Below are 20,480 nucleotides of genomic sequence, written 5' to 3'. Positions count from 1 at the left end.
TATTATTTTTTTTCTAAAAAGTGGTCATTCAATCTATGAAGTATCTAACTATGAGTGATGCCTTTAAATGGAGGAAATTCAACAGTTTCTTTTCCCTTCTCCTGCCATCAACAGCATTGGCCTAGCTCAATGTTTTTCACACTTTTGGTCACGACCTATAGGTGGATTGTAAAATCAGTTTTGGGTCATGAAAACCATTTTAAAAATGGTATAGTGAATATGAATTGCACATAATAAAAGCAAGCATTTTTTCATGAAACGTGTGGGTGTATGCGTATAACTGTATGTATGCATATACACACATGTATAGAAAATGTATTTCTGGTCAAAGGTTTTTTGAGAAACACTGGCCTAGTTGAAATATATAAATTTGGGGCAGGTAAGCATGGCCCTGGTAGGCAAATACAGTGATGGCTTCGCCATTTTAGATCAAGAACTTGAACAAGCTAAGTGGGTAAAGGAGGAAGCGTCAACTTAAGGGGGAAGAGGAAGCAAGAGGCATTAAGTGAAGAGGAAAAGGAATAGAATGAAGTTGGGGGTGGAGCCAGTAAGTTTGAGTATATGCAGTGCACCCATGCATGTATGCTCATGGAACCAAATGCAAATGTTGTCCCTTCCCCACCTAGTTCAAGCTCCTTCTAATGACTTAGAACAGGCTAGGAAAGAGATACTGTGTAATTCTCTAAACATCAAAGGGGAATATTCTTATTATTTTTGATTCTACTATCATTATATTATGCAATTAGTCTCTGGCTTTAAAAATATGAAAAGTAGGGGGCTTCTCTGGTGGCGCAGTGGTTGAGAGTCCGCCTGCCGATGCAGGAGACACGGGTTCGTGCCCCGGTCTGGGAGGATCCCACATGCTGCGGAGCGGCTGGGCCCCGTGAGCCATGGCGGCTGAGCCTGCGTGTCCGCAGCCTGTGCTCCGCAACGGGAGAGGCCACAACAGTGAGAGGCCCGCGTACCGCCAAAAAAAAAAAAAAAAAAAAGAAAGAAAAGTATATATTACATTAGCTAACAATATAGTCAAATCAAGGCAATAAACCTCCACTATAAACCTTCAGATGTGCCTATTCACCCTATGCTAAGCTCTGGGACAACAAAGAGAACTAAAACCACAGTTCCTGCTGTTGAGAGGCATTCAGTCTTCCAGGGCATCAGACAGGCAAACCAACAATTATAAAGCAGTGTAGTAAGTGTTATAATTAAGGGAGATACTGGCAGCTATGCACACACTAAGAAAGGTTCCTAACTCAGCCCTAGCAAGGCTATTTCGAAGAAGATTTGAGGACATGAGATGAGAACAGAGTTCCAGGCAAAAAGAACTGCATGTCGCAGGCCCAGACATCAAGCACTGTTAGTAATTTAAACTGTCTACAATGCATGTGGTATAGCTGTGGAGGATTAAACAGGAAATGAGGCTAGACAGGTAGGCAGGAGGTCAGTGAAGGAACACCTCCCCCAAAGTATCCCCAAATTCCTTTTAACCTTGAGTAAAACCAAACTGTCACCCCTAAATAATGGCAGAGCCATAGCAGAATTCAAACACTGAAGAATTTTACACATGGAAAATGGTGAGTTAATATGAAATTGCAAAACAAGAAATTATTTCATTATTATAACCATTTTACACTGAATTAAAAATGAAGTTATAACAATCATCTGGGAGTTTCTGCCCTCTAATTCAAGGAGTTCTGTTCTCCTACACATCTGCATGTATGTGCTTGTTTGTGTGTGCTTATCTATATATACATACACAAACATATATGGACAACACTAAAGGGTACCTTCTTTGTAATGGAACAAGGAATACATTTGATAAGTTGTTTCATGAAAAATAAGAAAAAGGCTTATAATTTAAAGTTCTGTGTTTTGTTAAACAATGCAAAGATTAAAATTATCATTAGAAGTCTGCATTTTGAGAGGACATGTTTTGGATTCTTACCATATGCTAAGATAAAAGGATTCCAGCAAGTTTTTGCCAACAGTTGACCAACTGTGGGGAATCTTTCAATAATTGCACTTGAATCCTATAAAAGAAAATTATGTTTTGGTCAGTAAAAGGACACTACGCAACTCAGAAAAGCCTGAACTGCCATTATAGGTTAAGGGAGCTTGAATGTTTCTTGTTTAGCATATATTTTAGAAAAGTAAGGGGAGAAAAAGGTTAGAGAAGATCTTTAGGTAAGTAATTCTAATAAAGTTTAACAAGCAATCACCATACTTCATCCTTAAACCAGGCCACCCAAACTAAGAAGTACAACAAGTTTAGGTAAAATCAATATTATTGCAGCATTAACTTTCTTTTACTCATATTTAAGTCAAGAAAGGCCACTTTATCTAAAAAATAACAAAGACTGCATAATAGTGAAAAAAATTATAGGTGACTAATATCTATATAACACCATACGTTCATCCTGGTTTTTTTTTCTAACATAATAAGAGAAGTTCCTGAGTCAGCTCCAGTAGCACTAGCTCAAAGAAGGTTTAGCAGCACAAGAACTCTGGAACTTGTAAAATGAAATAAAAGCAGCCAAAGCATATAGATGCATATCTCTGTTTATTACTATTTTGATTACTATATGCTAAATGACATCATATTTGTCTGCAACGACCTAAAACCTGAAACAAAAAGCAATCAACCAAATAGAAAACAGCTTAAGATTAAAAAATACACTTGCTGTTGTACACTTGGCCCTTTCCCACTTCTTTACCTTTCAAGAAAGTTAAAAAATAAGACCAAACTGGGCTAACATGCATGTAAGCTGAAATGATAAGCATTTCCTACTGCTGAAGCAATAAATTCCTCACATTTGTCTGAGCATCAAGGTCAGTCCTGGACTTTCTGGAATCACTTTAAGGTCAAGTTACTAAAGTCTCATTGCCAAAAAACAATTTTAAAAGTTAGCATTAGTTGTTCATACAGACAGTATCTTTTCTTCTTCTTTCTAAAGACATGTGAACTCACATCATCACTATTAATTGTTCTTCAAATTTCCTACTTGCTTCTTTGATTAAGGAAAGAAAAGTATAACACAAGAACACCTACATTAAATGACAATTTTGCTTTTCATTTTGAAATTAGAAAATAAGTATAAATAAATAATATTTTGATATTATGAAAATACATTAATTCACAAAAATACCTATTGCAATGAAAGTATGAAATCTTATGTCAAAATGAAAAAATACAAAATTTTGAACACAATAATGTATACAACAATAGTGAAGACACTCATAATCTTAATATTCACAAGAAAAGTCCACTTAAAATATTTATAAAGAAGAGATCTTAACATTTATCATCTCTTAGTAGAGCCCACTTTAGAATAGGGTTGAGAAAAGAGTAAGCATTTCAGCAAACCCTTCAATATTTAAGAGATACAAAGGCCTTTAAAAGAAACCCAATTATTTCCTGACAACAAGTGTCGAAGTCTTGTTTATTTAAAAACAACTTGATTGGTCGGGAAGTCTCATGTGACAATATAACTAATCAAGAAAGAAAAGACTGAAGTCATAATGAATCAGACACTAGGAAACCACATCCTGTCTGCAATATTTACAGGTAATTTGTCTGTCTAATCTTTCGTTAGGTCAATACCACAAGTCCCTGGACTGCATTCAGGCTTAATAAAATCTGGTAAAGAGTTCCTGATGTCACAAAATAACCTTATTATTTTGGTCCACTACTCACCATCTCTTTCAAGGCTTCATACAACTGCCTCAGGAACTCCTGGAACTGAGGCAGGTGAAGACAGGTGTCTTGTTGGGTTTCCAAAGTGGATGCCTGATCCCATACAGAAAGCTTGCGCATCCAAAACTGAAAATCAGAAGGAAGGCCTACTGAATCTTGAGCCATCTCAGAAAAAGGGAAAAGGTGATGTACCTTCACAGTGGTTTATCACACGCTGAAGGAAACAGTGAACACACATCAAATCTATAAGAAAGGGGGAAAGAAATGAAACATTTAAAAAAGGATCTTTTATCAATGCCTTCATACCACTGATGAGTGAAAGGAGGATTACAAGGGACCAAAATAGCATGCTTTCTGTGAAGTCATCTTTGAGTTATTTTAAAATGTGTCACCCAGCTGTATCTCCAATTTTTACCATCTGAACTTTTTATCATGAGTAATATCATTACACTAAAAGTCATTATACCTCCATAGGCACATGCTAATTATGTACAAAAAGCACAGCTGATAATACTTTATATCTTCTTTTTAAGACTGAGCTATTTTTAAATGTTCTGAATATGAAGTTCATTTGAGTATTTTAATGTAATGGGAAATCAAAAACATCCAGGGGAGTTTCATAATAGTCTGTGCCTAAGAAATGTTTTTGAAGTTCTTATGTTTTATATGCACTTCTGGCTTCTCATTTAGGTGTAAAAAAATCTCTATGCATTAGTGTCTAATGAATTTTCTTCCTAGTTTCTCAATTCTGAGAAAAAAGTAAAATAATTCATTCCACATGCACCAATTTGAACAATCTGCTTAATTTAATTAATGACTGCTGTATATGCTTGGTCTCCATTCAGAAGAAGAAATCATATTTTGGTAAAATAAGATAAACTCCAATTGTTGAGGAGGTATGCCAGTCCTAAGTGACAGAAAATAAAAACTCATAAACCTGACTTACGACATCTGAAGTACATGTTAAAAAGAATAGTGGAGTTACATGCAGAGTGAGTGAGTACCTCAGGCAGAGATAGGTAAATAAACTCCAGGTGCCTCACCACCATCCCAGCTCCTTGCCATCCACACCCATGGGAAGCATACTGGGCAAAGAAGGGAAGGCTGCTTCTCAACAGGTGCAGGCTTTTACAGACTCATAGTTTCCTGGGGCAGGGATGATACTCAGCTATCTAATTTCAAAAGATTACTCTGCAAGTAGTAAGTGAGTTTAAATCTTCAACAGCGATTAATTAACAGATAAGGTGCTCCCAATTAAATGCCAATAACATCAACAATGGAGGTTTTCATTACTAAACAGGAAAATAAGAAAAAAAAATAGGAAGACTGTACAAGTTTGCTGCAGTGCAAAAAAAATCTAGACCAGGAAGATGAATGTTTTAAAATAGTACTAAAAATTTAGTTTTGAAAAGTCCCATAAAATTTTTTAGAAGTTTAATTATACAGGGAAATATGCATACTGTCAAATGGCACATACATAGCCAAAAGTCTAGATGCCTGGTTCCTCTTTCTCTATCTTCTTTGTCCAAGCCACCACCAATACCTGTGAATTCTACCTCTAAAATAAACATATGTGATTTCATTTGACCTCATTCACTTCTTTCCATTTCCACTACTGCCATCCCATCCCATTCCTGTCCATTTCTTCCCTAGAGTCTTCTATCTGGTCCCACCTATTCATCTCCAGTTCATTTTCTACACTGTCAACAAAAACAACTTTCCCAAATGTAAATCAGACCTAGTACACTCCTGCTCAAAACCCCCTTCAATACGTTCCTTGGGAGGAAATCTCAACCCCCTGCAGAAAAGATACCGGCTCCTTACCAGAGTCTCCAAGGCCTTGTAAAACATAGCTCCAGCACACCATCCTATGTCCTATGTTGCCTCTCCCCAGCTGACCAGAGTCCACTCCAGGCCTTTCATCTGTTTACCAACACACCAAACCCTCCTTCCAGGCCTTTCTGCTGATGCCTCCACAGCTCTGAGCACACCGGTTAACTACCCTGGGCATTTATTTGTTCACTCAGTTATTATTGCCTCTACTGGTACATGCATTCTCTGTCTTCCCTGAATTTAGCCCAGGCCTGGGAAATAATAAATGTTGAATGAGGAAATATTTTTCAAAGTATAGTTCTAAGCTAAATGTTATAACAAAATGCTTTTCCAGGTAGAGCAATTTAATTTTTAAAAGGTAACTCCCCCCAAAAAGAAATTTTAAAGGTATTTTTATGTTATCTATGTAAAACTTAATTATTAATATCCCATTTTATAAATATAGTAATAGCTTACATATTCATATAATTACTATGCTCTTGGCAATATATTAAAACCTTATGCATACTAGCTAATTTGATCCTCACAACAACCCTATGAAATGGGTATGTACTACTATCCTCATTTTACAGAAGCACAGAGAGATTATGCAATTGCCCAAAGAAAGATTATGTAAAAGCCAAAGGAAGTAACTGTTAGTAAGTAGCAAAGCTATGGTTGTGGAATTTGAATTCAAAGACTTAAGCTCTAAAGTCCGTGCCCTTAAACAAAGAAATAAACTGAAGAAACAAACTGATGAATTTCTAACATGTTTCATATGGCTCTATATGTAAGTCAGTTTAGATATTTGGGAACATCAAATTGAAGAACTTTTTGATAGAAGAGACAAGAAACTATTTTATTTTAACAAAATTACAAACAACCTTCAGTTTAGCAATGGAAATGCATCTGATTGTTTTAAATGGAAAAAGCTTTAGGGATCATGCAGTACACTGGTCCTGGACGCTCTATTTCACAGCCTATCTGGGGAGTGGGGTCAGTGGGAGTAGGGAGATGATAGTGGTTGTGAAACAGGTGGTACCCTGGTTGTGATGGTAGCAGTGGAGGTGCTGCTGGCATTTACTGTCCAAGAGCCAAGGATGCTGAACACACTGCAATGCACTGGGACAGCAGCTCAAAAAGGAAAATGGTCTTCCCCCAAAGGCCAACGATGTCCCTACTGAGAAATGCTGACCTAATCTGCACACTCTGGAATGGCCATCTGTTGGTTTTGCCTGTTTACCATTCCTCCTCCATTTTTAGTTATAACACCTTACTTTTCCTTTAGGAAAGTATCTCCCCTATATTCCCCAAGTCTTGGCAGGTCCATTAATCAAGGTACCTATGCCATCAGTCAAGGGGTGAGATGATGATTCAAAGTAGGCAAACTAGACTCTCTACTGGGAATCCGAATCTTGAGCAGACTGCCATAAAGGTGGAACTAAGTCATTCAAAGATTCTCTTAGTCTAGATCCCTATGCCATCTCCTTAACAAGGTATGACTTTTCAGCTTTCTCTTTAATTCTGTCAGCTACCCAGGGGCCGTCTAATAATTTTTTTTTTTTTTTTGCTTAAATTAACCACTATTGGTTTCTGTGATTTTCAATAAAAGAACACAAACTGATATAGTCTGATGTTATACAGTATCGGATACAAACTGATACCAGATAGTGGGCTGCAGACAACAGACCTTTGGAGAAAGGAGGGGAATTTAGAAGTGCTACTGGGCCAAGTCAGGTAAAATGACAGTGAAACTTCTGTTCCTATTAGGGAACTGGAAACCAGAAGTCCATGGAAGAAGGTAATACAGATCAATGAGGCATCACCCTCACACAGGGGTCCTGAATCATTACACTCTGCTAGTAGGAATGGCCAAGTGAAACCACTTGACTATCAAAAAAAAAGAAAAAGAAGTCACACATCTGATGACTTGCAGAGAACCTCACTCCTCAGCTGAGGGGCCAATGGGTCTTAGTCAGTGATATTAGGCTGTCATAAACGTAATCAAATGGTGACTCCAACTCAAGGTGTACTTTTAGATATGAATCCTAACTGGGGCAAATGAATACCACCCTTTGCACCTAGAATACAGTTAGGAAGCTGGTAAATGCATTTCTCCATGGGGATAAACTGAGGACATGAGAAAGCAGTTGACTTTCACCTGAATCAAAGATATCAATTCTGGATATAGCACATTACACTGGTCTACCATATTGAAGATATCAGGCTGATCAAAGTAGGAAGATACGGGTGCCTTGTTTGTATTCCATATGGTGGGATATAAATCCCATGAACATACAGGGCCTGCCACTTCAGGAAGTTTCTTGTAATCCAATGGTCTGTGGTCCGGTCAGGATATGCCCTTTAAAATGAAGATACACAAGAATCTAGTACCAGTGGTGGCCTCCATTGTGGAGACCTAAGTAGATGGATGATAAGTGCAGGAAAGGAAATGTCCTTTCCTGTACTTTTACTGTACACCTTTTTGCAACTTTTCAATTTAATGCTATGTGTACTAGTTACTGACTCAAAATTAATAATAATAAACAAACAAAAAAGAAAGTGAATGATAAGTGCTATACCTTACACCTGCTAAGAAGCAAAATGCTTGGCTGATACCTCTGGGATTCTGAAGGTAACATATACTACAGGGGTTTTAGACCATTTATCTGCTTCTACCCACTTGCCTGGCAAGGAGGAAATACGGGTAGGCCCAGAGGAATAATCACTATACAGCTTATCTGTCCATACTGAAGTGCTCTGCCACTCAGCTACGACCCAGCAGATCCTACACTCTTTAAAGCCTGTGTGGAAGATCTGGATTCTGGAAAAACCTTATGGCAGGACTCAGTGACTGGACTGATCTTCCAAGCCACAAAGCTGGGTGTACCCAGCAGCACTCTATCATCATGTGCAAATTATGCCTGCTTGGTCAAAATGCATAAGTGAGGTTTTTGGATGCTATCTGTATATGTCTTGCTTGCTATGTCACATAATTTTTAAAAATTCCCTTCTCTTTCATTTTCCCCTCTCCTACTACTGCATATATAAAGTATATTATTAGTAGATAAATTTGCTAAAATCTATAATTTACAGATAATAACAAAGATGGGAAAAGGAACTGACATTATCCAGAACCTCTGGACTTGAAGCTAGATGCATTAACCAGGCATTACTTTGAATTACCTCCCTTTTTGGAAGGAAGAGAAAGCTAAATTATGTTAGTGGAAAGTGTTTTAAAAATTCTTTGTATGGAAAGCAATAGGTTTGAATGTCTTGAGTAGCCAAGAAGAGACAGTGGGCATATCTGTTGTTTTTGCCCGCCTAACACCCTTTTCCTGTTCTTTTAATATACAGTCAGCGCTCCCTATCCACAGGTTCTGCATCTGTGGATGGAAATTTTTTTTAATTTCAGAAGGTTCCAAAAAATTTGCCATGCACCCGCTACTATTTACAAAGCATTTACCTTGTATTTACAACTATTTACACAGCATTTACATTGTATTAGGTATTCTAAGTAATCTAGAAATGATGTAAACTATATGGGAGAATGTGGGTAGGTTATATGCAAATACTATGCCACTTTATATAAGGGAATTGAGTATCTATGGATTTTGGTATCTGCAGGGTCCTGGAATAACCCCCCTGCAGATATCAAGGGACAACTGTATACACACCCCACTTATGCTCTGAAGAACTGCCCTTCCTTTCCGTGTAGTTTTAATGAGACTGGTTTGCCTCCTCAGAAGTGGAAGAGTTACACAAGTCTAACAGATAAAACTAACAGCTAAGGAATACACTATACAAAATAAAATGAGTTTATGTCCTTTTTATCTGACATAAACTGTAGACTTTCACCCATTAAGGAGTACTTTCTGATGATCTCACTTAAAACACAAACTGTGTGGCACAAGTGAAATTCTGTTTATGATGTTTTCTTTCTTTCTTTCTTTTTTTATTTTTTTTTTGGTACTGTTCAGTAAGTATTTTTTAGTATTCAAAAAAAGAAGTAAACAGCCAAATGAATCCTATGTACCCTTTAAACAGTTCAAACAATTATCAAGATTTTCCATTTTTAAAGCAAATCACAGATACCATATCACTTTACTCAAAGTATCTTGATTTGTGTCTCTCTTTTTTTTGTGTGTGTGTGGTATGCGGGCCTCTCACTGTTGTGCCCTCTCCCGTTGTGGAGCACAGTCTCCGGACATGCAGGCACAGCGGCCATGGCTCACAGGCCCAGCCGCTCCGCGGCATGTGGGATCTTCCCGGACTGGGGCACGAACCCGTGTCCCCTGCATCGGCAGGCGGACTCTCAACCACTGCGCCACCAGGGAAGCCCTGTGTCTCTTTTTCATAAAGACTTAGAAGAAACTTAACTATAATATCTCTTTCATAGCCAATAAAGCCAACAATGCTATCATCTAATACCTCTTCTATGTTCAAATTTCTTAAAAACTTCCCTTTATATTTGGATCGTTTATATTCGGATCCAAACAAGATCCACACATTGAATGTAGTCAATATTGATATTTCTCCTTTAATCTGTAACAAAATGATGTAAAAACAAGCCTTCTCTAATCTGTAACAAGTACCCCTCTTTTATTTGTTTTTAACCTCTTCATATCATTTATCCCCGGGAAAACCCAACACATTTGACCTATAGAATCTTTCACACTTGTGCATTTAGCATTTCTTGTGGTGGTCTTTAACATGTTTTGCTCTCTCTTCTATATTGCTTGCAAACGGATAGCTAGACCTAGAGGTTTCATTAGATTCAGGGTTAGTTCTTTTGCAAGAATACTTCATTTGTGGTGTTGTGTTCTTTGAATCAAATCAGAAGTCACATATAATATCTGGTTGTCTCATGTATCATAATGTTGAAACTGATCAGTGGTTTCAGGTATTGTCAAACAAATCCATCCATTATAAAGTTCACCACCACCTTTTCTCTAATGGTTTTAGGATCTTCTGATGATCATTTTAGGTCCATTAGAGGCTGAAAAATAGTGATTTTTCTTATTTTATCCATTCTCCTGCTTTTATGATGTTTCCTGATGTATAGAAGTTTTACATTTTTAGGTAGTCAGGTTAACAATCTTACCTTTGGAACTCCAATGTATGTCTCTCCAATCCTGTGAAACTGCCAAAAGTTCTGCTAACTTCTCTCACTTTTAGTAGTACAGGCCCTCTTCTAGGTTCTTGGTCTCTCCCAGCTTCTCAAGAAATGACAAATGCCCTGAGGTTGAAAAGCTGCTGTAAAATGTCTGCTCAGAACTTTGCACCTCCCTTCATCCCAAGATCTTAACCCTTTGAGTCATGAGTACCTTCATAGTTCTCCAGTATCTTCCAAATACGTTTTATCTGGCTTTTCTAGCCACTCTAAAATAGCTGGAGGTAAAGTCTATAATAAGTTCTCTTGATTAACCAGGATAGGTGAGGTAAAAAAAAGTATGATACAGACTATATTTAATGCAAACATACTTTCTTTAAAATTGCACCCAGGGCTTCCCTGGTGGCGCAGTGGTTGAGACTCCGCCTGCCGATGCAGGGGACGTGGGTTCGTGCCCCAGTCGGGGAGGATCCCACATGCCGTGGAGCAGCTGGGCCCATGAGCCATGGCTGCTGGGTCTGCTTATCCGGAGCCTGTGCTCCGCAACGGGAGAGGCCACAACAGTGAGAGGCCCGCGTACCGCAAAAAAAAAAAAAAAAAAAAAAATTGCACCCAATTTCAGTTCTATTTCAGACTATATAGTTGAGACCAACCTTCCTGCTGAAAGTTATTCTATAAAGCTACATGAAATATAAAAACGTAATTCAAAAATCACCAAAGAAACAGCAGGATAGTGTGGAATTTTCAGAGAAAGATCTTGGCACATAAGGTGGCACAGGCCTAGGGAGGCTTTTCTGATCCTGAAGAGGTAGTTTAAAGACAAAGCAGCAATTTTGACAGCCTTGCTAGAGAGTAAAAGTAGGAGGCCAGGCCTGTCAAAGTGAGGTCCTCGTAAACCACCCCACATTGAGGACTGCACCCACAGAGGTCCACCCTGAGAGTATGGGTGACCCAGAAGTAAACCAGCCTGCATACAGACTACAGCCTAACTATGAAACTGAAACTGAATTAAGGTGGCCCCAGGTTGCTAGTGCTGCTAGGCACCTGCAAGATGCAAACAAAATTCCTCTCTGGAGAAAAATAACATCATCATACCTTTCTAGTTATTTCTGAAAATAATTTTTCAAATCCAACAAAATTAAATAATTAAAGACAGGCACACAGGAAGAAAAGAACACATGAACAAGAACCCAAAAACAACGGACAAGAACAACAACAACAAAAAACCCCAAAACAGAGAGGTACTCAAGATAGTTCAAAAACTAGACAAATTCCTGGTGGCACAGTAGTTGAGAGTCCGCCTGCCGATGCAGGGGACACAGGTTCGTGCCCCAGTCCAGTAAGATCCCACATGCCGCGGAGCGGCTGGGCCCATGAGCCATGGCCGCTGAGCCTGCGCGTCCAGAGCCTGTGCTCCACAAAGGGAGAGGCCACAACAGTGAGAGGCCTGCGTACCGCAAAAAAAAAAAAAAATAGACAAAAACTATAAAGTAACTAAGAGGGTCCCTTGTGAAGATGAAAGCCAAAATTTCATCAAGGAACTGAAAACTATAAAAAAATGACCCTGTAGATGAAAAACAAACAAACAAAAAAAGCAGGAATTCTAGAACTAAAAAAAAACTGAAATTAAGAATTCAACAGATGGGTTTAACAGCTACTTAAACACAGTTGAAAAGGGATTTGATAAACTTGGAAGATATATTAGAAGAAACTATCCAGAATTCAACATGGAAAGTAAAAACAATGGAAAAATACAGAAGAATGGATAAGATACACAGAAATACAGTGTGAAAAAGCTAGAAAACCTATCTTCAATGCAATGAAAGGAAGAAAGGACCAACCTAGAATACTACACCAAGCTAAAATACTCTTCAGGAATAAAGGTAAAATAAAGTTCTTTTGACACACTGAAAGAATCTGTCACCAGTAAACCTGCTCTAAAGGACGCTCTTCAGGCAGATGGAAAATGATTCCAGATGGAAGTCTAGAGATGTCAGAAGAAATAATAAAAAATGATAAATACATGTGAAATTTTAAATTAACACTTATGATATAAAATAAGAATAGTATTATTGGCGTTTTATTCATATATATACTGAAATTAAAATATAAAAAACAATAGTACAATAGTACTTAATAGTATTTATTTTATAATCTTACAAAAATTTTTAAAGCAATGTGTTAACACTGTAATGAATATAAAATGGATCCTAACTGCATGTCTTAGAAAATGTGAATTTCATAGAATTATTTAAGAATGAATCCCTAATAGCCCATCTTTTAAAGTATGTTAGCTGAATGTTATGATTGTGTAATATCATTTTAGGGCATTACAAAAAAAAAAAAAAAAAACAATAGTACATATGCCAGGAGAATGACAGACTTAAAGAGTTCTAAAGTCCTTGCATTTTCCAGGAAAAGGAGGATAAAAATGTTAACATTCGACTTTAATAATCGAAAAAAGCATACCATAATTTCTAGGCTATCCACTAATGGAAGAATAAAAGACAGTATAGAATCTCCAAGTTATCAGAGGAGAAAAATTCATAGTAAAAAACACTTAACCCCCAAAAGGGCAAGACTGGAGAGAAAAGGAATATAGAATAGACAAAATAAATAAAAAGCACACAATAAGATGGTAGATTTAAACTCAAATATATCAGTAATTATATAATATGCAAATAGATTAAATTCCACAAGTAAAAACCAAAGATTATCAGTTTTGAATTTTTTAAAAAGCTAAATGTTGTTACAAAAGATACATCTAAAACACAAGGATATAGGGATACCAGAGAGGCTAAAAGAAGAATAAGGAAAAAAATGCCATGTTAACCTAACCAAAAGAATCAAATAGAGAGGGTGGGAGGGAGGCGCAAGCAGGAGGGGATATGGGGATATATGTATACATAGAACTGATTCACTTTGTTATACAGCAGAAACTAACACAACATTGAAAAGCAATTATATTCCAATAAAGATGTTAAAAAAAGAAAATCAAATAGTTTCAATTTAAATACACTTTAGGGCAAAAAGCATTATTAGAGGTAAAGAGAATCACTTCATAATGATAAAATGTTTAATTTACCAGGAATACGTGACAATTCAAGTTTACATGTACACAATAACATGGGAATGTAGAACAACATATAAAGCTTAAAATATAACACAAAAATTAACATAACTACAATGAAAAATAATAAATTCCAATCATAGCAGGAAATTTTCACACACTTCTCTCGGTAAATCATAGGATAATCAGACAAAAATCCATGAATTACAAGTTTTCCCTCAAAGCACACTCTAAGCTTATGTGTTTATGTACACTAGTAGAATGCTCGTAGCAGTATTATTCATAATAGACCTAAATTGAAAACAACCTATATGCCAATCAAGAGTAGAATAAATAAAATATTCATACAAGGGAATACTATGGAGCAATAAAAATGTAGAAACTACTACTACAGTCATAGAGATGAACTGACAATCACTGGCTGAGAGAAAGAAACCAACCCATAAGAATATATAAGGTATGATTCATTTATATAATGTTCAAAAACAGGTAAAACTAAACTGTAGTGATTACCCCAAAAAAGCCAGGAAACCTGCTACATTTAGAGGAAAGGAAGCAGTATTATTGGGAGGGTATGTGAGAAAGGCTTTCAGGATGCTGGCAATATTCTATTTATTGACCTGGATGGCAGTTACATATATATTAACATTTTAATAATTTATTAAAGTGTAAATCATGTTTATGTACTTTTCTACATGTATTATTTCCACAACTATAGAAAAATTGTTTTAACTTCTAGCTACATATTTGCCATACAGATATCACCCCAAAGGTAAGGAAAAAAAAGAAAACATAGTATAGTTTGTAAATGCGAATCAAGACGTAAGGTACTTGATGAACATAATAAAAGGTTTTAAATTGCTAAAATAGTCTGCATTTTCTATTTTTTAGTTGAGTTCTCTGTTTGAAAAAATTAAAACCACTAGAATTGGCCAGGGATACAGTTCCAGCGCTTGCTCCCTCTTCTTCATTCCTGTCCTCAAAATGTCCCCATTTTCCCAATCCTGGCTCTGCGGAAGAGAAAATCCACAGCCTTCTCCCTCCATCTGCCTACCCTTAGCTATATGGCTACTGCTTTGCCCTATGAGGGCCATTGCCACAGGAACGGAGAGACATCCAATCTACCACGCAGGGGAGGATAACTGGTGAGAGCATGAGATGGTCTGTGCTCATGTATGAGGCAGTGTCCATGTATCTCAAAAACAAAAAGAGAAATGTATGCCTTGTAAAATGGGGGTGATTCTTCAGATTCATAGTGATTTCAACTTTTTTCACAAATGCACTGATTTTTTTATACCAGTTAATCTGCACACTTACTACACAACTGAGAACTAACTATACTTTTGATTGATACCACATCTTTTGATTGGTACCAAAATCCTTGATACTGCACTGAATGTAAATCCTTGGCTTTCTTATGATCCCACTGAGTGTATATGCCCTCACATGGACGTCTATGCCTATATTCATTTCATACAAACAACTAAAGAAATATTGTTTAGCATCTTTTACTTAAGAGCATAAAAGAAAGGTGGACGTTCAATGACATATTTCCTCAAAACTCAAGATTTTAACAAGTATTTTGTGCGCGCGCACACACACACATACACACATATATATACTAATGTATACTAATGTAGCAAAAGCAAAGGGCATGGAAAGTCAGAAGGAAATCCCCTTTTTCATTTCTTGAATATTTCTCTTTTAGCACATTTACACAGGTTCCTAAGGAATCAAACCATGATTTCACCTTCTCTACATAGAGACTAAAAATAACAGAATTGCTAGTCTCCTCAGTATATATATCCAAAAGAAAATAAAATGACCTTCATAAATTCTTATGAAGAGTGAACTAAAGGGAAAGTCCTATGAGCAGAGAGACCTAGACACCTGAATGGAAATGGCTGTCCTGTGAAAGATTCCCATGTGCTTGTTCATGTCCCTGTTTCCTGCTGATCAGAGGAAAGCAGGAGGTGGGAGGGGGAAGAGTAAAGTGGCAAGGAAAACCAGCTCTGGGGTCCAGCAAACACCTGAGATACCCAAAAGAGACAGGGTCAAAATGGTGTCAGGTTGGGATCACTGCATTTGCCCTTTCCCTCTCATCTATAAATTGGTCAAAAGTTACTTTGTTGCTTGCCAAGTACTATTCTATGAACTCAAATCACATGGCACAAAGATACACTATTGCATACCCTCAATAACCTCAATGTCTATGAGGGTTCATACTCAGACTCAAAGTACAGCAGGTGAGAGAGAAGTAATACTTCAGGGCTAAAAAATTCCCCCATTTTGGTTGACTTCTATTCTTTAGGAAAAGGATATATTCAAAAGCTTCAGAGACATGTCGACACAAGGTATATGGATTTCACCAGGCACAATTCATTAGAGTAGAAGAAGGAAATAAAAGCATCAAAACACTTAACGTACTGTCTGAAGAAAGATGACAAAAAGTGAAGAAACAATTGGGAGACAGGCTGGAACAAAGCGTCCTAATTCATTAAAAACAAAAACATTTCCCTTAATTTAGAAATCAAGAGGTTTAAGAACCTGGCATGGGACAGCCCTAGGCCAGTGGTTCTCAAATTATCTTTCAGAAAGCAAAGTGGGTTCCTAAAGTTCTATGTTAACACCTGAGCATTTCAGCAGCCCCAACTTCAAAGAGCCACAAGTAGGGCTGCACAGTATGTCCAGTCTACCACAGTGCTAGGACCAGTGACCAGTAACGACATGAGCAATTTCAGCCTCTTGCTTAACATTATATGACATTATTTCCCCTCCTAAGTTACTAGGTTTCAGGATGGAAAAATAAACATTCTATAATTTAACCTGTGATATTCTGGTCCTCCATTTGCATTACTGTTGGTTGAATGACACTTTCACATCTCAAATGGTGGTTCCATCTAGAAACATCTTAGAACTCAACCTTTTAAAGATTTTCTGAAAAGTCTAAAAAGAATCCCTACTCAGCTGATATGATGAAGAATCTGGTACCTTTAAAGTTCTGTCAAAGGATACAACTGCCATGGATGAAAGAAAAAATATTTTAAAAATCATTTAGCCTTAATCATCGTTTTCTTTCATGGCAAATATGAGGTAATCTATAAAACCACGTGTGCAAATAAGAGTAGCCAGTGCCACATTTTGAATAGTGTGAGAAATTCTAAAGCAGTTATTGTAAATTAATCATGAGCACTGAAGTAATTACCAAGGTCCTACCATCTATACCTTCTAAACCAGTGCAGTGTGTAACACCCAGGATGACAAATGTGAAAATAACAGTGATATAGAGCTTTAAAGCTCTTTTAAAAATCATTTAGCAAAATGAAATCTTGTGTTAAAGTTCTACATACAAAATGGACAGACCCATGCAAATCATATATCTGATAAGGGATTAATATCCAGAATATACAAAGAACTATAACTCAATGATAAAAAAACAAATGACCCAGTTTTTTAAAAATGGGAAAAGGGCTTGAACAGACATCTCTCCAAAGATATACAAATGGCCAATAAACACATAAAAAGAAGTTCAACATCACTAATCATTAGGGAAATGCAAAGCAAACCACAATGAGATACTTTATACCCATTTGGCTGGCTATCATCAAAAAACACAAAAAATAGCAAGTGTTGGTGAGGATGTGGAGAAACTGGAACCTCAACTGCTGGTGGGAATGCAAAAGAGTGTAGCTACTGTGGAAAATGGTATGGTGTTTCCTTTAAAATAATTAAACATTGAATTATCATATGATACACTTCTATGTACATACCCCAAATAATTGAAAGTTGGGCTTCCCTAGTGGCACAGTGATTAAGAATCCACCTGCCAATGCAAGGGACATGGGTTTGAGCCCTGGTCTGGGAAGATCCCACATGCCGTGGAGCAACTAAGCCCGTGTGCCACAACTACTGAGACTGAGCTCTAGGGCCCACAAGCCACAACTACTGAAGCCCGTGTGCCCTAGAGCCCGTGCTCTGCAACAAGAAAGGCCACCACCATGAGAAGCCTGCATGCCATAACGAAGAGTAGCGCCCACTCACCGCAACTAGAGAAAGCCCGTACACAGCAACGAAGACCCAACGCAGCCAAAAATAAATAAATTAATTTAAAAAAAAAAGAAAGTAGGGACTCAAACAGATAATTTGTTTCCCCATATTCATAGCAGCATTCACAGTAGCCAAAAGGTAGAAACAACCCAAATGTTCATCAACGGATGGATAAACACAATGAATATATGCAGACAGTGGAATATTACTCAGTCATAAAAAGGAAGGAAATTCTGATACATGGATGAACCTTGAAAACGTTATGCTAAGAGGAATAAGCCAGACACAAAAGGACAAATACTGTATGACTCCACAGATAGGAGATACCTAGAATGGTCAAACTCAGAGGCAGAAAATACAATGGTGGTTGTCAGGGGCTGGGAGAAATGGAGGAGGTGGGGATATATTGTTTAATGGGTAAAAAGTTTCCGTTGGGAAAATGAAAAAGTTCTGGAGATGAACGGTGGTGATGGTTGCACAAGAATGTGAATGTAATAATGCCACTTAACTATACACTTTTAAATAATGGTTAAAATAGTAAATTTTATGGTATGTATATTTTACCACAATTAAAAAAGAAAGGATGGACCTGGGTGGAGTGGCTCCAGCCAAAGCAGAGGCAGGACCTGGAGCACACCCTGGGTCTGAGCCATGCCCTCCCTGCCAAAGCCCCTCCTCATAATAGTTCTGTAAACACTGCTGGTTGCCCATCCAACAGCCTAACTCCTCTACTGCTTCTTTGTTAACAGAATCAGTTTTGTCCAGGAATCTCACAGCCTCTGAGTCTTGGGGGAGGCTGGGATCTTCCCAAATGCCAGGGGTGAATCTTGATTAATGAAGACCAGTGGATCTCAAACATTTTATTCTCAGGCCCCCTTTATACTCATACACGTTATTGAGGACATTACTGACAGCTTTTGTTTAAGTAAGTTATATTTATCAATATTTACCACGTTAGAAATTAAAACTGAGAAAATTTAAAACCCAAGAATATATTCTATTAGTTGCCAGAGCAATGACGTCATCATATATCATGTAACCTCTTAACAACTCCACTGTAGACTAGTGAGAAAATTAGACTAGTAAAAAACACAAACGATGTTTTAGCATTATTATGAAAATAGTTTTGCTCTTGTGAATCTCCTGAAAGAGTCTCAGAGATACCCAATGCCACATTTTGAGAATGGCTGGTGCAGACCAGTCACGGTATTTCCATTTGTCTTCCGACTAACTGTAGGAATGTAGGAATGGGCAATGTTATGCAACTCTGGACAATAAGAACTTCAGCTGGAGGATTATTGAGAGTCTTTCTCAATCTTAAATAAATTCACTTTTTTCCATATTAGACACTGTAGTCTTCATGTGACACAAAATAACAGCAGTAGTTACCTTGGGAATCAAGCAATAAGTAAGCCTGAGGGGACTGGCCAACATGCTGCAAATAGCAAAGCAGAAAGATGGACCCGGGGTCTTCTCACTAGCACAGCTGAGGGAATGAAGGAGCCAATCCTGAAAATTTTCCTTTTGGCTTAAGTCACCTTTCATTGGGTTTTCTTACAGTCAAATGTGTCCTAGCTGGCATATCTCCTCAGAACCTAGTTTGCTGAACACATTCTGAAAACCACCATTGTGTACGTAGCTGGCACACAGTAGAAGCTCAATAAATATTTGTTGAACAAATGTGTGAATAAATAAATAAGTAAACAAACAAATCCACTAAGGCTGTTGTAAAGGAGAGACTAAGATAAAATTTTGACTGATTTTGTGTTGAAAGAACGCTGTGTAGCTCCCAGATTGTCAACATTTAAAACAACGCTCATTATAAACCTCATAGTATCAAAAATGGCTGCATACTGTACCTGTCAGGGGGGCCAAGAGAGTTAGAAATTGCTTCCTTTTAGTCTGCACAATCTCCAAGCCAGAGGTATGAGAGGTAAGTCTACACATGCCAAATACAGACCATAACCTACTCAAAGTGGCAACCTGATAAAAAGCACTGGTTTTTATTTTTCCTCATTTCCCCTGAGCACGAGTCAACTGAAGTCACTTCTCCCATGAAATAAGCACCAAACAGAGATTTATGGACAGAATGCTAGAAAACACACTGTTTATGGAAGAAGGAAAAGAGACAAATCAAACACCTAGCCTCCAATCAATGTCACTAACTAGGGGCACAATGGCCTTGTCTGAAACTACTTAAAACCTCCATAAATATAATCAAATATAAAGTTAAGAAATTTATGCTCAACTATGCTTAAACTTGACAATATTCCTCCTCTTCCTTACTGAAAACCTGATACCAGTATTTCTAATTCACTTTAATGTTTCTTTGCTTCATTACTTTAAGTAGAAGTGATCGATTTGTCTTTTTGTTTGTAGCGTTCTAAAAAAATTCACAATAAAATATTCTTGTTCCCATAAAGCACTTATGAGAGAAACAAGTGATATTTTTTTCCCCTAAAAACAATGAGGTTTTAAGAAAAGGTCCACTAGGAGGAGCTGGCTTTTTCTCTGTTGAGTCAGGAGTGTCTGGCCTCTGAGCTACTCTAACCAAAAACACAGACCTGAAATTTGCAGATAATTTCAAACAAACCCCAATCATAAACAAAATCTGGGCCTAAGGAATCAGAGGAGGCAACTGCAATCCAGGTGCAGAGTGTACACATTCTTCACTCAACTTCGCCAAGAATTAGGGAAGTTTAATTTAGCAGATAACTTTCTGGGGATTTACTGAACTCCATTCT

At 37.4% G+C, this 20,480-nt stretch overlaps 1 protein-coding gene across 6 annotated transcripts in view; it reads right to left on the bottom strand.

Annotated features, from left to right (window-relative positions):
• The window catches only part of FANCC (FA complementation group C), a 264,270-nt gene that overhangs the window by 171,812 nt on the left and 71,978 nt on the right, over positions 1-20,480 (bottom strand). For 3 of the 6 annotated variants that reach the window (XM_079927798.1, XM_079927799.1, XM_079927800.1), the window contains 3 exons: positions 10,611-10,745; positions 3,695-3,937; positions 1,946-2,030 (listed from right to left, as the gene is read on the bottom strand). In XM_079927798.1, the coding sequence (XP_079783924.1) occupies positions 1,946-2,030; positions 3,695-3,859 (250 nt within the window). In that variant the 5' untranslated portion in view covers positions 3,860-3,937; positions 10,611-10,745. The remainder of the gene's footprint in view (positions 1-1,945; positions 2,031-3,694; positions 3,938-10,610; positions 10,746-20,480) is intronic. The other 3 variants (XM_079927802.1, XM_079927801.1, XM_079927803.1) reach the window with 3 other exon arrangements.

The sequence above is a fragment of the Stenella coeruleoalba genome (genome assembly GCF_951394435.1).
Source record: "Stenella coeruleoalba genome assembly, chromosome: 7".
Classification (NCBI taxonomy): domain Eukaryota; kingdom Metazoa; phylum Chordata; class Mammalia; order Artiodactyla; family Delphinidae; genus Stenella; species Stenella coeruleoalba.
Note: the sequence above shows the minus strand (reverse complement) of the source record. Positions and strands in the feature narration are given on the sequence as shown.